Source organism: Hirundo rustica, chromosome 4, assembly GCF_015227805.2.
Source record: "Hirundo rustica isolate bHirRus1 chromosome 4, bHirRus1.pri.v3, whole genome shotgun sequence".
Lineage (NCBI taxonomy): Eukaryota > Metazoa > Chordata > Aves > Passeriformes > Hirundinidae > Hirundo > Hirundo rustica.
The window spans coordinates 71,886,078-71,904,704 of NC_053453.1; the positions used below are offsets into that span (position 1 = coordinate 71,886,078).

The window sequence follows — 18,627 nt, forward strand, 5'->3', positions numbered from 1 at the left end:
CACACAGCAGCACCTTCTCCCACAGACACCAATCAAACATCACAGCATTTAAACTGTGCCTCATGGTCTGCCCCAGGGGTCGATACCGTGGCCAAGACAATTTAACAACTTCATTAATGAGCTGCACACAGAGCTCACCCTCAGCAAGTCTGCACAAAGTAAGAGCTATGAGGAGTGCCTCATACTCCAGAGATGCTTGTGCTGTCATTCAGAGGGACTCAACAGGCTGGGAAATTGGACAGAGAAGGATCTCTTCAGGTTCAACAGAGGGAAATGCTCAGTCCTCCATCTGGAGAGGAATAACCCCATGCACCATCACGAGCCAGGAATGCACCCTCACGGCAAAGAAGGGCAGCAGCATCCCAAACTGCATCAGCAGCGCTGCCAAGAGCTGCAGGGAGCACATCCCTCCTCTCTGCTCCAGCACGGGGCTCACCAGCCCTAGAGAAACGTGAACAATACTGGAGGGAACCCAGCAAAGGGTCACAGAGATGACTGAGAGACTGAAGCATCTCTCACATGAAAACAGGGCGAGAGACCTGGGACTGTTCAGTCTGGGGAGAGAGCAGCTCAGGACGCATCACTATAAACAGCTGAAGAAAGACTAAAGAATGTGAAGCCAAATTTTTGCAAAAGGACAAGAAAAGAAACCATGGGCACAATTAAAGAAAAAATGAAATTCCACCTGAGCAGAGGGTTTTTTTTACTGTGAGAATGGCCAAATACTGTCACAAGTTGCCAGAGAGGTTGTGGTGCAGCCTTCATCTGTGAGGATATTCAAAGCCCAGCGGGACAAAACCTTGTCTCAAGCACATGGTGTGATTCTGGGGGTGTCCTGTGCAGGGCCAGCAGTTGGACTCGATGATCCTGACGTTTCCCTGCCAGCTCAGCACATGCCATGATTCTATGCCATGATCCTGCTTGAGCAGGGGAGGTTGTGCTAGGTTATGATGAGGTCCTTTCCAACCAAGGCAACTGTGTAATTCTGCGCCCCAGAAAACAGCAACAAAATCACCTTCGTGAGAATTTTTCACTCTCAGCATTGAAGGAGAGTAGAGGCCACAGGATTGTCTAAACCTGGGAAAATCTTCCACTAAACAGACACTTGTAGATTTTATTATCTGAGTAGTTTTTAAAAACTGACTCATCACCAGCATCCAGAAATGTATACAGGTCATTCCAGTCTATCTGAGTAGGCACAGTAAATGACAATGTAGATCAAAATTGCATACACACATTTGTCTCAGCTGAATTTAAATTATGAGTCCTTAAGGGTTCTTGGTGGATTTTAAAAATAGATTCTTAATATGGCCTAATGGGTTTTGTTGTTAAATTTTTTTTTTTTTTTTGATCAAGCTACTTCACTCTGAATTCCTGCAATCCAGTCAAGTGCAAGTGTAATCTGGTATTGCAGAATAGCAAATCTACAGCAGGCTAGAACACTGTCCCAATAGTAAAGAGCACATACTTCAGATTAGTTTACACTCCATGGGAAAACCGAAAATAATCTCAGGTTTTAAGATGATTACCTTTGAATTAAGGAATTAGACATACCTATGTGAAATACATGAAGAAATGGCTCCACATACTTTTCTTAATTGAAAATATTACTTTTAGAAAAAAGAAAAACATATACATAATCTAACAAATGAAACATAAAATCCCAATTCTGGGTCATGCACCTCTGTCCCATCATCTCAACATGCCTGAAATTAAATCAGCTATTTACTACCAACATCTGCTCAGTTTTTTTAGAGACAATCATGTGTATATAATCTAACAACGTTCTTTACTTGTCTGATGTCCTTATTCATATCAGACTGATATCCAACAAGGAGTTAATTAACTGCAGATCACAGTTTAGAGCTTCATTCTGCTATTTCTGTCATTGCATTTAATAGAATTGGTTGTCTTTTGTACCGCACACCAGAGGAAAAAAAAAAAAAGAAGAGGGTAAGGAGGGTATGAGTACCTGTTTGTAGAGCCAGCCTCGTCTGACAACTGGTGCATTAGGATTTCTCTTTATGGAGTTCGATCTCTTGCCAAAATTATGAACCTTCTTTGAAGACCGCGATGTCTAAATTGAATTGAACACGTTAAAGAAACCATGACATCAATAGCTGCAGAAAAATCAAAATGCTTTTCTTTTCTTTAAGATCTTTTTCTTCTGTGTGTTCCTCTGGGGGACTGCAGAACACAAACTCTATTCTTTTTTTAGATAAATAATTATTGTGATGGTTCTGCTGGTTTCAGCATTTCTTTCTTTTCTTCTGCAGAGAATATAAAGACAAATCCCAAGACAAGTACTAAAAGCTGTTTTGGGGTTTTTTAAAGCAAGAAAAAACCCAACCAAGTACATATCTGATCTTCTAAGGTAGGCAGAAAGCCAACTGAGCTGTAGGAAGAGAAGTAAACTCCCAGAACTATTATTAATTATGAAAAACTACATCACCTGGGCAAGAAATTCCACTCTTTCCTGCTTCCAACACTGACCTAACACATGAAAACTTGCTCAGATTTCAACAAGATGTAATTCCTCCTTTCCTAAAGTAAACTAATTTTTTAATATTCTTTCTTTGTTCTGTGATCTCTTGGATGGTTTGAACATTCATTATTTTACTTGCTTGCACTAAAGTCTACTTAGAAACCTTTCCATAAAACTCCAGAGCTCCTATCAGCTGTTGCTTTTTACCATTTTGCAATGACCACGTATGATTCAGAGAAGTAGGAAAACCAAAGCATTTTAGATTTCATCCTTCTACTTGAATAACCAAAAGAAACTGGAAAAGGCACAAAGAAACCTGCAGTGCTTTGCCAAGTCACACTCCATTCTTCTCAGCCTACATTTAGAAAGTTTGTTCTGCAACTAAAGGAGCTGAACATTTACTTGTGTTTTAAATTCTTTAAGAGCTGCTGCCTCAGACACCACGAGATGTGAAGAGCAAAGTCCACTCCTGTGCAGAAGTAAAGTTCAAGTAAGTTTTTAAAGCTGCATTCATGTCTCTGTTTCAAATCCACCCTTTGGATTGAGACAATATAAATATAATCCTGTGTTTCAGCTTCCCTATCTCTGCTGCTGAGACTAATCATGAGGTTATGCAAAATTCCTAAAGGAGGAATGCCAAACCAGCACTCAGGTGTTTGTTGCAAATGAGGATGTGGGGTTTCTCTGTGGAAATTCTCTCAATACACATCACAGAACTATGCTGGGTTTTACACATGCTTCAGACAGAGTCCCACAGTAGGTTAAAAACCATAAACTGAGAACTTGATTTAAAATTATATGCAGCTTTTGTCAACGATGCTATTAACTGAAGAATGCAACATTGCTGGGCAAATAATAATAATAATAACATCACAAAAACTGTGTGTGCTTGCTTAGAGTCTACAACACAAAATACATTTTATATTTCTTTTTTGCAAGATTCATCAGGCAATATAAAAACAGAGTGCTTTTAATTTCCCTTGGAGATACAGAATTTGACTCAGTTCTGAAAAGCAAGACAGCGCAAGCAGCTGAAAACCTAATTAAAAGTAAAAAACCTCCATATTTTCTTCTGAAGAACTGTATCAGTGCAAAATGGACAAAGATTTGTAAGGAGCCAAGAGAATAATGACAGCCAGCCGTGAAAAAGGAATACATAACAAAGAACATATAATAATCCAGTTATAAAGTGAGCTACACCTCTCTCTGTGAACCTGTATGACTGCTGTATTGGCATATCACACAAAAGCTCTGCTAACACTGATCAGAAATAATTTCTAGCACTCACACCTACTCTAACATTAGGTATTAAAGGTTCAAAACCCCTCAAGAGTGCTCCAGAATTCCTATACTTGTAAAAATAGCTAATGTCTTAAGGATGCTTCTGAAGACAACCAACCACTTATGTCAAGTCTAAGAAATTCAGATAATTTAGGCAGCTCTCTCTAAGGTAGGTCTGCTAAAAACCTGCATTGACTCCAATTTCACTGAGCTAACAGCGAAGTTTTAATGGGTTACATCCTATCAGCTGTGAACACAAACTTCCTTCAATTAAATGCAGCATCACAAGTGCTTTCTAATTTTAGATAATACAGAGAACACTTTAGATGACTTGTTTGCCACACGCTGCATAAAGAGAATAACTTCACGACAAACTCTGAACCTTAAGACAATGAGTATTTTGGGATTTTGAAACACTGGAGGTGAGTAGATGAACTAATTATGAGTTCTCAGACTTTAGATCACCTCCTCCTCTTGCTGTGCCTGGGCTCCCATGGCCTCTCATACAAAACTAATTATCTCAAACTATGACGGGGAAAAAATAAGAACTGAAAGGGTTCAAGTACTTTTTACCCTATGGCACAAAAAAAAAAAAAAAAAAAAAAAAAAAAAAAAAAAAAAAAAAAATCAGTTTCTCTGGACATATTGCCCATTTCCTGGAGAAGGCAAAAAGAAAGGAAGGATAGTGAATGAATGATCCAACCACTAATCACTTGCTGGAAGGTGCACAAGGTAACAGAGCAAGTAAAATTCAGAGTCACACCTGGCACCATCTGAGCCATTCGAAGGCACAGTCCCAGCAACTCAGATGCCTCCAAAATCAGATCCCGCGGGAGAAGAACCCTGCACGAATCCAGGACTGAGAAAAGAAGCCAGGATGTCCAGCCAGTGATATTGACTGTTTTGCAAAACTGAAAAAACAAACACCCAGCAGGGTTTTGAACTCTGCGCAACAGAGTAGTCAGCATCTGGGGCTGCACGTTTCATCACCCTGCAAGTGGCTTTTCTCTCTGCTTAGCTGGTAGAAAAACACAGGATTTATGTGAGGCTCCTTTCCCAGTTTCAAAATAGTCATTAATTAACATTAAATTTATTGCAAGTAGATTTGAAAAACATAGGTTGAGAACCTTGCTAATAAGGAAATTTTCTGCATGTAAACTCAGAGAGTACAAATCTGTATCTTTATTACTTTCAACTTCTGCTTAAAAATATGTTTACGGTCTTCAAGGCTTACATTATCTTCCAAACCACAAAACAACATGATGCTACTTTCTGGATTTTGTGGGTAATTTCAGTGCCTTGCAGCGCTGCCTTTTTCCATGAGCTGAGTGGGTTTCTGCCTCAGCATTTTAGCTTGGACCAGGAGGTTGCTCCAAATCGTTCACTCTTAAGTGTGCTTTGGTTTGCTTAATAAAGCAAACCGGATTCTATTTAGGCAGGACTAAAAACCTAAGATGCACGAGGAGCGCTACTGGACTGGTCTGAGCATAAACCAAAATGAAAACACAGCGCAGACGTTCAGCTCTGAGCACCAATGCCCTTCACAGCCCTCCTGTTCACTGTGCTGTCTGCTAATGAACCTCAGCATCATTAATCCAAAATTTCCAGCTAACCTGCATCCTGAGCAGAGCTGTATGGCTACACCTACACTAGCCACTCAAAGCTGGGCTGGATTGAAACAGCTTGAAACAAACTGATTAATATTTATGAGCACTGGGAAACATCCCAGCTCGCCTCATCAGCTGTCCTGGGCTGACACTCCTCACCACTTTCTGTGAGAAAAGTGTTCACCTCCTTCTGCTGGATAATCAGGACAGCAATGAAGAGCAGCAGATCTGAACCACGGAGGGTGACTGGTACTGTGACCGGCTTTACTCATTAAAAAGCAATTTATGACATATAATCCTGTTTGTCCAGGTAGCGATTTTAACAGCAGGAAGAAAAATAAGATTAAAAAAAAAAAAAAAAAAAAGGACAACTACAAAAACAATTTCTTAATTCTGCAGAGAGATGAAAATAAATACTTCTGTAGCAGTCTGAAGCCTGTGGGGTTTCACAGCCAGGGGTCTGTGCTAGTGGCTTCATGTTTGGAAATACACTTCAAGCTGACAGGAAATAAGCAGCACTTAACAGAGCTGTAATTTGTTATTTGGCCCCCCTCATGTACACAGTGGGAAAGGAAGATTAGAATTAAGACCTTTACTGGGCAGGAACTGATTTTTTGCCTCAACTCGTATCAGCCTCTGGTCAGCAACTTCAGAGAGTCTTTCAGACACAAAATAGAAACTTCTCTAAGTTCCATATCTATCTGGCATCAATTAACATTAATGCAAGGAAGAACCTTCTCCTATACCCCTTAACTGTCTGAAACTTTAGTTGCACCCCAAACTTTCTATCCTTGTAATCCCCATTACATTCCAACATCAGGTGTGGTCATGAGTTATCTCAGAAAACAAAAACCACCTAAGAAATTCCTTTGGCAACCATATGAAGCATCCTTCTCCTCTGTAATTAATTCTCTGTAACTTCCCTCACCAACATTTTATTCCTGTTTTATTATGCTACAACACACCAGGCTATATATATATAGATATATATATATATAAAAAATCTATTATATTCGAAAGTTAAGAATTTCAGGCTCTACTGTTTGAAGACATGAGTAAAAACACAGAAAAAAATCAGTTTTGTATCCAGGTACAACCCATGGACTATTTCTGTACAGTCATCTTCAGAAAGGATTCAACTCGTTATCCTCGAGCAGCTGCCAGAGAAGGCAGACTGATATTTGCTGTGGTTCCACTTTGCCAGCATTCAGCTCCCCTAAAACAAAGCTTTTGAAATGGTGTTGCACTAATTCAGACAAATTCACATCTGAAAACTGATGTACAGTAATTACACACGCAGCCACAATAATCATATTAATATTTAAAGTGTATTTAAACAGCTGGAACAGGAGGAATGAAAAATAGGACAGCAGTCTATTTTTTCAAAATATTTTCACAGGATACTAAACTGTCATTAATCAGTGAAAGTAAAAGAAATCACAGTAACTGGGCCATAGAAATCTCAACTTCCTTCTTGAAGACTATGAAACAAACACTAGGCTAAAGGGCATTTTCAACTTCTCTTTTGAAAGTGTGAAAAATATAAGAAACATGCTCCTAAATTGTAATTAATTTTGCATATTTAACCTGAGACTGCTTCCCAGAAAACGGATTTTGAGTGACCTAGCCACGTAATTATTGCATTCTACATCACTGTTATGACTCTAACAAGAAATGACCTTGGGTTTTTTGCTTGCTTGGTTGTTTTAGGGTTTGGCTGGTTTTGAGTTTATTTCTTGCTGTTGTTGTTTGGGGGTTTTCTAGTTTGTTGCATTTTAAACTGGTTTTCCTGCATGGACTTAAACATGACCATATGAAAGTTGAGATGGATTTTGTTACTGTTCATAATACATCTGTGACTCTCTATTTTTCCCCCCAGCAACATTAATAGATTAAGACACTTTTCTCATTAAATAACAGTTTTCTAACGTAGGTCAAGAATTCTGCCTGTCTCATGAGATATTTAAAACAACAAAAAGTTTCCAAAATGCACTAAAAGGAACCTTGCAATGTTTCTTACCACATCTTAAGTCAATTATTTCAATCCAAGTTTCTGACATTAAGGAATTTGCTCAGTTGGAACACATTCCAAAGTTTATTTTTCCCTTGCAGGCTGGATTAATCTGCTGAAAAAGCACTTCTCAGGGTTAACATTTTCAATGACTAGATAAAGTATAGGGTTTTCCCCCTTGTTTAACTGTTAACTACTGGGTACAACAGATGACAGCTCTTGTCTGTCATCACTGATCAAAGCTGTTTCCTTGGTCTCCTAGAGAACCTAAGGAACTTCCTAATTTTGTATCAAGTGCACTTCTCTCTCAGGAAAGCTGAAAATTTAAAAAGCAAACAAGCAAAAAAAAACCCCACCCACACATAATAGGCTCATCAGTTTTATCCAATAAACTTTTATGTTTATTGGATATTAAGAACACCTGGGGATGTACCTTAACCTTCTGAGAAACTGGGTGAATGGAGAAGTAAAACATGAATTAAGCTGGTGCTAGGACTCTCCTAAACATTTACCAGGAATTTTTCTAGGAAGCCAGGACTTCTGCTTCTGGTCCAATGTCATCTGCTGTTTAGCACAGGGTCACCTCCCACCTCTCTCACAACTACTTCTCGCACATAATTCCAACCTGCTCTCTCTGTTTTACCTGGAGACATCCAGGCAATCACTTGTGATGGAGCCATTTCTACAACAATGCTGGCCCCAGATGCCTCATCAGTCACTCAAGGTTTTACTGTCCACACAGATCAGAAAGGTCAATTTAAGTACGTGCAAGTCATAAGACCTGAGACACCTGATAAAAATTACAGCTACAATGATAATTTGTTGGAGACACTTCAGTTTCCAATTTAAACGTGGAAAGAGTCGAGTGCCCTGAAAAATATATAAGCTTTGTTTCTCTTTTTCAGTGGAATACTAACACATAGCACTGTCTCGTACCTTGTGGAATAACTGAATTATTTTAGTTCTAATTTATTTGGACATAAAGACTTACTCTGCCCACAGGGCTCATTGGATGAGCAGCATAATCTGATGTCAGATTATAGTTAGTTGCTTCACATATCATGCTTACTGGTCGCTCCTTCTTTTCTTCAGATGACATTGCTGCAGCAGTCCTGAAAATAGAATATGTAATAGCACTAGAACATGCTGTGTGTGCACACTGCTAATAAAAAGCACCCCTAGATGTAGCCTTGTACAGCCTGTGTCCTACTTTTCCAATCTGAAAGCAATTCACACTTCATTGCAGAGTTACCTGCACTGTGTTTTAAACTCCAATCTATTACAGATGGATTTTCAGATGTTGCTTAAAAATAGAGTTTCTCTATTAAGGCAAGGTGTTGGTGGGAGGGAAAAAGACAGGTATGAGCATGAGATGGAAATGGGAAGAAATGCTCTCCAATGGCCCCATCTGGCTCTGCCCCACTTGGGTGAGAACAGGTGAAATTTGGTAAATTCCGATGGTTTTCACTCGAGCCACCGTGAAATGTGTTGCAGCAATGGTGGCGAGTAGGACACCCAGAAGCCAGACACCAATAAAATCTTGAGGTCAGGTATGAGCTCCATGCAGATTTTCTTGCATTATTGTGTTCTAATGCAAAAGCAGCAAATCCCAGTTATTATCCAGTGATTCTGAAAATGTCCCAACTGGCCAAGGAAATACTCAGTTGAGGAGAAACCATCAGGCAAAGCATTATAGATTAACAGCTCATGATTGTCCCTCCGTGATTATAAAATTTATCCCTTTCTGGAAGTTTATTGGATTTTTATATAATATCTAGGTTGTTAACTAAAATTACAGCGTAACTAAAGTGACAAGAGAAAATTCATACAGTGCATAAATGTGATGCATTTCTATCATATAACTAATTCAAGCTATGGTTTATATCTTAAATATAAAATATTTATCATTACTTTCAAGTAATTTAAGCAAGTAGAACTATCTACATGTTGATCTGACCTAGAAAAAATAAATATTGCCACTAGTAATCACTGAATCTTACTTCATTATTAATGGGCTTTAAAACTTGTGTTTTAGAGAGTGAAACAGAAGGCACTTACTGCTCATTCACAACAAAAATACAGTTGTCCTGTGATGGCTGTCCTGTCACTGGATGTTTGCAGGTTACTTTTCGTTCATTATGACTGTGAAAGAGAAAGAAAGAAAAGTATTAGGCAATAAGTTTTGATTTTCCAGCTCAATTATGTAAATCCTGTACATCAGTTCAGTGAAAACAATTAAGGATATTTCATCATGGCAAATAACAACATAAGTGTACACACTCACAAATGCATATATATAGATATATATACATATATATATACACACACACACATACACACAAAGAACAAGGATGAGAATGAATGAAGAATCCTCATTAATATTCTGAAGAGATAGAAAACATTGGTTGGTAACCATTTTGAATTTTAGAAACAGTAAAAGTGCTTTTAGTTCATATATGAACATTGATAATTCACTTCAGCTATGACTTTATATACTCATAAACAAGATTTCAGCTGGACAGGGACAAATAGAACATGAGATATATATAACTGCTCTGTAAGGATAAAAGCAATTATCTGCATCCTCAGGACATGAAGATACATAAAATTTCCAATATTACAGATAAATATTCAGTGACTGGAATAAGAGTGAGGGGTCGCAGTCACAGTTCTACTTTTGCAGGTGACTTTTAAATTCAGGGTGCTGCTCAGAAATTCCTTCCAGTGGCTGAGCTTCACCCCCAGCAGCACAAAAATGCTCCCTTTGCGTCAGCTCATGCCCCTGAACTGCAGATCCTGACAGATCGCAGCAGCTCCCACAGCCTGGAAGAAATTGCCCAAATTCAACAACTATCAGCTGCTGCCACACAGGAAAGAAATGTCTGGATTTGAGTCTTTCAGTCCTCCCTTCCCCAAAGGAAGGGAAGGAAGAGAAAGGAAGGGATCATTCTGGGCTTCCCAGATCAGCAAAGACAAGGAGAAGGTTCAGCGCAGGGCTGTGGAGAGGATGAGGGACTGGAGCATCTCTCCTGGGAGGAAAGGCTGAGGAAGCTGGGCTTGTTTAGCCTGGAGAAAAGATGGTTCAGAGGGGATCCCATCAATGCATCCACACATCTGAAAGGTGGGTGCCAAGGGCACGGGGCCAGGCTCTCGTCAGTGGTGCCCAGCGCCAGGGGCACAGACTGAAACACAGCCAGCTCCACTGAATATGAGGAAAAAGTTCTGTGAGGGTGACTGAGCACTGCAACAGCCCAGAGAGGCTGTGGAGCTTCCTCTGGAGAGATTCAAAACCTGCTCTAGGTGAGCCTGCTTCAGCAGAGGGGTCGGACTAGACGATCTCTAGAGCCACTTCATCCTTAACACTACTTCTTTTACTGCCTATCCATTTAACCATCTGAACTTTCAAAACTACGAAGCACAGCTCATCTCATGCATGTCACGCTTTCCACCCTTCCTGCTTCGTAAAAACACCTGAATTTAACAAGACTACCTTAACATTCTCCGTTTTAAAATAAAATTCTTTGGATCATAACAGTTTGCAATTATAGAGCATTATTGATTACAAGTTGCCTCCGAATAAAAGCCTAATAAAAAATCCACACTACTTTCATAGTGAATGAATGGATAAGCCTTCATAAACCTAGAGTGCAAGATTAGAAAGACAGCCCAATTCTTTGCACTTCCTCTACTGGGATTTTAGAAACCTGCTAATGCCTAAATGGAGAGACTATGTTACAGAGCTTAACTGATGAGCTGGCAATTGCCAGTACTTTATCTTCCTACTAAATTCAGCAGATTTCTAAGTTTAGCCCCTGAAGAAGCTGTTGTTGCAGAAATGTATCTATTGCAATGAGGAGACAGGAAAGAGACACTCCGAGGACACTCTGTGCCATTCCTGACTGCCCTGGTCATACAACGCCTCTCAAGGAAAGTGGCCCAGATTAAAGAGAATTTGGATTCAAAACATTCCTGAGGAAGCATCCAGGTTTCCTTGGTCAGGTGTTTTTTTATTTTGTGAGTTCTCTTTTTCTTCCCTTCCAAAACCTTTTTTTTTTTTTTTTTTTTTTTTTTCCCCTCTGACACTTCAGAAACTCTCACACCAAAGTGAAAAAAAAAAATCACCCAAACTTTGGAGATGAGCCGGCCAAAATGCTTTTCCAAAATGTTGCCTTCTCATTCTCATTAAACCTTGACAGGTGACTGTGAGCTGACATCTATAAATGTGGAAATAAGTGGATCAGGACTTCAGCTCAGCGACCAGAAATACTCAGGTCCACCCGAGAGGAGGCACATCCCGTGTTTTGGGATGATACAGCAAGAGGCCACCCTCAAGGACTGCAGTGGGGAAAACCAGGAGGAAAAGAAGGGAGAGGGAGGAAAAGTGAGGGAGCAGAGCAGAGGAAGCAGTATTCAAGAACAGTTTCCTTCAGGTTTGAGTCAAGCATCAAGTTAGCGTTCCAAAACCACCAAAAAACCCTTGAACAAAACACGGTTTTCCTCACTGGTCACACAGATGTTGAGATGTACAGGAAATAGCTGAGATGACATAAAAAAGGCAGAAAACGTATCACAGACATGAACCACGCTCCTGTGGATTGTACAGTGCTTGCCTTCTAGAATTGCATAGTCACTTCCTTCGAAAAGGGCAAGGCAAAGGGAAAACGGGCTTTTCTTTCCCTTCAGCTTAGAAACAAATGAAATCCCATGTTTGAACACTGGAAATTCAGCTTGTGCAACTAAGAGTGATGACTGTAAATATGTCTAACTGGATGAATAGATTTTAAATACTTCCATTTGGAAACTTTTTCATTACTCATCTCATTACTGCATTTTTGGCAGTAATTTAGCTGGTATTTTGACAAGGCTCCTCAAAATACTTGTGCAAGGTGTAGTGAAGCTTGATAATTATTGTCATAACCCTCCCACATAGCAGTAGGTTAAAGCATTTGTTTTAAACTCCACTTTGCAGAGTACAGGGAGTTTTATTCAAACCAAGCTACAGTTTGATATTCACGATTAACAACATCCAATTTACACAGTTGTTATCTATAAATTTCTGGGTACATACACACACACACTTAGAATTTCCTTTATTATACTACGATAATCTATACATCATCAACAAATCTCAGGGGAAATAAAGCAAAAAAACCCCTTTTTTTATTACTGACAGCTGTAACTTCCACTTTATACCAAGTCCAATGCGTAATTCAGAGTTGAACTCTGCATATTTATACATCTGTACTTTTATATATGGTAAAAGAGTGATTCACTTTGACACAGCCAGCTGGAAGCCAGTGTGTTACTTTTTACTTATGCAGAGACACAGCCTCTTCCTTCTCCCCTGCTTTTCCCATGTTTTGAGAACACAGTATAACCATACACAAAGTCTTCTGCACTTCTACTGAAGGCCATAACTGACCCTTACTATTTTAGGATCCAACGGCATGCTTGCTAAACACTAGAGACAAAGACAGGAAAAAATTCCCTGTTTATTTCATTATTATTCATGAGCATACTCTCCAGACTTGTTTTGTGGCACAAACTATTCCCCATTAATATTTGCTACTGGAATGTGCTGGGCTCCAGAAATCTACACTAAGATGACATGAGAGAAGCATTTCAATGCAAAATAAAGCATTGTTCCTGCATGTATCAAGATAATATTCTGTGCTTGATTACAGTAGAGGTTTTATACCTACCATAAAAGAATCAAAAGCAAATTAAACCAAAGCAACAATAAATATGAAAACATACAACCCTAACCACACCAAAACAGCCTCACATGGGTGGAAGGTCCATTTTTAGATATTTCAGTGCAAGACAGCTGATCCCAACATAACAGCACCAACTTAACTTGACCCCTTTTCTCCAGAATTTTCAAACTTCTCCAGTCCAATCCCTTCCTCTGAAAACTGCAAGCTTTGGCATAATTTATAAGGTAGCCTAGTGCTGGCACACGGATAAGCCCTCAGAGCAAAAGGATTTATCCTGTTCAGGTTAGAAATGACAGTACCCTTGAATTTGACTCATGTTATTTGCCTTCTTATCTATTCTCTTTCTCCTTTCCGTCCTTTGAGGCTCTTAATCCCTTTAGAAGGCAGGATTATTTTACTTATTTCCTAGACATGTTCAAAAAAACCCTTGTTGTGTAGTTTTAATCTACTCACTAAATGTACAGTCAACAGCAATATTTTTGTTTTGGTTTAATGTGATCCAAGGACTACTTAAAAAAAATAAATAAAGCCCTCAAATATATCATTGAGAGATTATTATTTGTGTTTGTAAGCAACAACTAAGCACATCATTCCAGTGCAGAGCTTGCCACCAGAAATCCTACACAAGCAAGTTTCTTTTCATTCTGTCTTGTGTTTTCAGGACTGCTGACCCAAAATGCTGCGTACCAATGCTTTGTTCTAACACACATTACGAAAGTCAGCCAAATCGAAATTCCCATCAGTTCTGCCACTTTGAAATCGCTATCATCTTTGTCAGTATATTGAAAAGGAAATTAACTCCGATAACCGCAGTTGGAGTGGAAAAAGGAGCCATGTAATCCAGTTGTACAGGATGATGCACACAGTTAAAATGAAGGGTTAGACTGTTTTTCCTCTGGAGCAGAGCAGTTCACTCAGAAGTGGCAGAAAAGATCAAAGTATCAGGGTGGAAACAGTTGGTTTGGGGTCTCTCCATTGAATGATTTGGTTGAGCTCCCCATCCTCTTAAAAAAAAAAAAAAAAGAGCTGGGCCAGAACTCCCAAACACACATCTGGTTTTCTCTCACTCAAATTAAAGCTAGATGCCACTTCAAAGCTTCTCTCAATGCCTTTTCTTTGTAGCCTTTATTTATGTGTTCCTCAGTGCTAAGACCTTCTCATTTGCCTATTGTCAATGTGGCCATCAAAGGCGGAACACAAACAAGATCACAAACCAGGACAGAACTTTTAAGAGGCCTCCACATCTTTAATTTAGAAACATTGTTCCTTTTGACAAATGAGCACTGAAGAACACATTTCAGAAGTATGCTACACCACATATCTGCTTCCTAAGATTCCGTGTCTTAAGATTTACAGACTGGCAATCTAACCTCCATTATGGACACACACAATCCCTTTGTATCACAAATATACTCAGAGATATTTCTTGTATCAGTTTTATGCATTTGTCAAGACTAAATACTTTAAAAGATGACAAATAAGGTAAGAAGACCAAGATTACAAAAGCAATAAAGTCATTCTCTCTACATTAATGATAAGTTTTTTCACTGATATGTAAAGGTAAAGTTCAACTGGAAACAAACATAACACAAGTCTAGGCCAGTTTTGTTTGGCTTCTGTGAATCCCTTCTTTCCTCACCTGGGCAGGAGGGTGTGAGGGGAATCAAATCAGCTATTTCTACCTTGTGTGCTTGCTTTGTAGCATAAGAATGTCTCATTTCTAATAGCAATAAATGCAGTTACAGCTACCTAATGTAGAGTTGTCTGAACTTGGAAAAAATTTAAGTAAATGCAGTCCCTACACAACTGCAAGCAAGGATGTGGTCTGTGGCTACACTGACACTTCTATTTTACTAAATCTGTAATGCCACATTTTACAGTAAACAGCAAATGCAAGCACTTTTTTGCCAGTGCTATCATACCCTAGAATTACAATCCTTTTCTCAATTAAGGTTTTTAAACAACAAGTCTGGAAACAGGGCTGCATGGCAGGGAAAACATCTGAGTATGGTAACTGAACATTGGGGAGCTCCAGCAAAAAGGGAGGGGGGGTAAAGAGACAGTCCCAAAGTGCTGACAGACCTGTAACACATCCCATACGCCGCTAAGAACAAAGTGTTTCTGACCCTTTGTGTGTGCACACACTTGGGAAGGTGCAGACCAAGTTCTGCTCATTTTCTTGGCAGACAATGTAACACCTAAACTGTAGTTACTGCTGCCACCACTTCTCCGGGCTGCTACGAGTTTATTTTTTTCAGGCAACCTGCCAGTTCTGTAGATTCTCCTTTTAAGTCCTCTCCTCAGTTACAGTTATAGCAGCTTTGGTGTCTTCGGTGCTGCTGGAGTGAAAAGCATCTGGACATTTCTATATGACTGAGTCTACTCCAGCTTTTCATTTATTTTTACTTCCCAAAAGATTAAGCACTGCTGCCCCAAAATCACAAACCTTCCTCTCAATGAGACCTTCGAAACCCGCATTCATATTCCAGTGAAGATATTCGTACAAAACCCAGCCTTTTCTCACTTGAGCAAATATGATTAACATGCCCTCATGACATATTTCCAATGTAAAACTAAGTTTATGTAAGCAAGAGCAAACATTAAAAAAAACAAAACTCACAATGCTAGGATGAAGTACTTGCTAAAATGGCAGGCACTCCATTACAGATTGAGAGGGTTTTAGTAAAGGAATCCTCTTTCTAATCAAGCACTCCATTGTCAGAAGAAGTTACTGTTTCCAGAGTTCCCAGAACTTTGTGGGAGGTATCTGTTATTCTGTAGGTAACACATCTGGGGATTTGTAAAATACTGAGACTCAGAAAGGTCCACAAAGCCATTGTGGTAATTTGTGAGATCCAACTGCCATGTGTCATCAATTTGTGTGACATTTCAAGCCCTGGGCACAGGGTCCAATACAGTACCTTGATAGCAACACTGCAGATGAAGAAAATTTTAAATTCTGTAAGCATTACCCTATAATACTCACTGAAAATGACTAACACAGAGTTTTCTATCTGAGTTTAGGAGAACAGTGAAATGGGTGTTAGAAGGCAAGAACTGTCTTTAAGTCTCAGACTTGAAATCCAAGGATCCTTCAATGGCCAACTACCTGGAGAGATTCCAAGAACTAGAATAAGGTAACAATTCTGAAGTGAAACCCCTCAAGGCGCTTTCTAAAGATACACAGGAGCAGCGTCATTCAGCACACGGTTTGTGGACCAGAAGCACCACTGGACTCTCCAACCTGGCTGCTGCCGTCTCCTCCTGTGGGCGACAGGCCACCCATCATCATCTCTGAGAGGTCATGGTGAGGTGCCTGAGGACAGGAAGGAAGCAAATGTCACCCTCCTCTACTCAGACCTGCTGAGGCCACACCTGGAGTGCTGTGCCCAGTTTTGGGCTGCTTGGGACAAAAGAGACATGGAGCTCCTGGAGCAGATCCAGTGAGGGCTTTGGAGATGGTAGGGGGACTGGAGAGTCTCTCTTAGGAGGAAAGGATGAGGGAGTTGGGGCCGTTGAGCCCTCAGAAGGAACCTCATCCCCATCTGTCCCTGTCTTCAGGGAGGGCTCAGAGCATGGACTGTAAGGCCCAGCAATGGTGGGACAAGAGGAATGGGCAGGAACTGATGCCCAGGTTCCACCTGACCGTGAGGAAGAACTTCCTCCCTGGGCACTGTGCAGACCAAACACTGAACAGATTGTCCAGAGAGGTCATCTTCCTCACTGGAACTACTCCAGAACAGTCTGGGCACAGTCCTGTGCCATGTGCTCTGGGATGGCCCTGCCTGAGCAGGGAGGTGGGACCAGATGACCACTGTGGTGCCTTCCAACCCAACCCAGGCTGGAATTCTATGAAGACTGACAGCAGATGTCTGACCAGCTCATATTTTCCAAAATCTTGCTTCCCTGGTGCAGGACGGACACTGCAGCCTCTCCTGAAGAGGTAGAGAGGGTAGAACCAGTAAAAGCTAACTTCAACAGAGGGCGACAAAAGCCACATTCAATTTTTAAAAAAGGCACAAAACCAACCAATCAAAAACCACCAAAACAAACAAACAAAAATCTCCCCAAACCCACCAACCAACCAAAAAAACTCCAAAAACAAACAACAAAACCCCAACAAAAAAACCCAAACCAAAACAAACAAACAAAAAAACCAACAACACCCAAAAACACCCCCCCCCCCCCCCCCCCCCAAACCCAAAAATATCATGTTCCAAAACAAAGAAAAATATGTATTTGCTGCTGGAACAAGACCACTCAGATTAGCACACTAATAAATTGGGACATTTCATTAACATGGGTTAATTAGAAACAGCTAATTGGTATTTTCTTACACATACAATATCAGAGATTTTCAGAACAAGAAATAAACCTGACTTGAATTTACAAGGGACAATTGAACACTGATTGCACAAGCACAACTGTACAACACTGCCAGAAGAAATTCATCACACCAAGTAAATTAGAGCTAATTCAGTTGTCTTAGTCACCCCCTCTACAACTACAAGCATCAAATTCAGTAAAAACTTTTAGCAAATGCTTTTATAGCTACATACCAACTTTTACTGTTTTCAAAGCTCACTAGACAGAAAATTATCTCCATCACATACCACTAAGCTCAGTTATGCAAGCCTTGGCCCTCCTGATTTATCAGAAGCCTAAGTGAGATGTGCTCTTGAGCAAGAGTTAGAAATAGAATTAGGAATTCAAAAGGCAGTTCTGACTTATGCTTCCATTTCACTGTATGAAAATTAGAGATATTTTACAAGAGAAGGCAACTTTAACAGCAATTCTTCCAAGCAATTTTAACGTGTTTTTCAATAATTATATTTTGAAAGAAATATACTAAAGATACTTATAAGAAAAGAGAATGCAATTTAAGCAGTTTCATATCTATTGATGTGGAAACAGTTCTACATTTATTCAAAAAACTCCCATAAAACTGCAAAAAGTAAATCTCCTGAATTTATTGAGATACAAACCCAATAGATACATAAAAATAGACAAATATGTATAATTTCAGTGAATTCCTACCTCAAACTCAACAGCAGAATTTCAACAGACATTTGGTAAAACCACAGTGTTGCTTTGCAAATCTCTAAGTACATTGGGATCAAAAAACCAATATTCATTAACAGAACTAGTTAAACACCTTATTCATCCTAAGTCTTCTACCTTTGGTGACATTTTTATTACACTGTCTCCAGACATCTACACAACTTCCATTTCCTGATCACTTCAGATACCTGGGAACTGGATCAGTCACCACACAATCACACCTCTACTAAACAGCCATTCTTATTTAATAAAAACACATTTCTCCTAGTAACTCAGCAAAAATTTCATAAGAAAACCATGTTTAACAAGCACTTATATCAGAATACATCAGGTCGTAACTAGACCCTTCCTAAGTCTGCTGGGAGAGAAAAATGGTCTGGGAAACTTCTGCTAAGTCATTGTCATCTGGGAAATGATTAGAAATCTTTCTTTTAGCAATCTGACAGAAGAGAATAGCTGAAATGT

The 18,627-nt window shown here is 39.6% G+C and overlaps 1 protein-coding gene across 24 annotated transcripts in view; it reads right to left on the bottom strand.

Moving 5' to 3' along the window:
- The window catches only part of PLEKHA5 (pleckstrin homology domain containing A5), a 158,712-nt gene that overhangs the window by 56,667 nt on the left and 83,418 nt on the right, over positions 1-18,627 (bottom strand). For all 24 annotated transcript variants that reach the window (XM_058420126.1, XM_040061259.1, XM_040061256.1 and 21 more), the window contains 3 exons: positions 9,443-9,526; positions 8,376-8,496; positions 1,973-2,077 (listed from right to left, as the gene is read on the bottom strand). In XM_058420126.1, coding sequence (XP_058276109.1) covers positions 1,973-2,077; positions 8,376-8,483 — 213 coding nt within the window. In that variant the 5' untranslated portion in view covers positions 8,484-8,496; positions 9,443-9,526. The remainder of the gene's footprint in view (positions 1-1,972; positions 2,078-8,375; positions 8,497-9,442; positions 9,527-18,627) is intronic.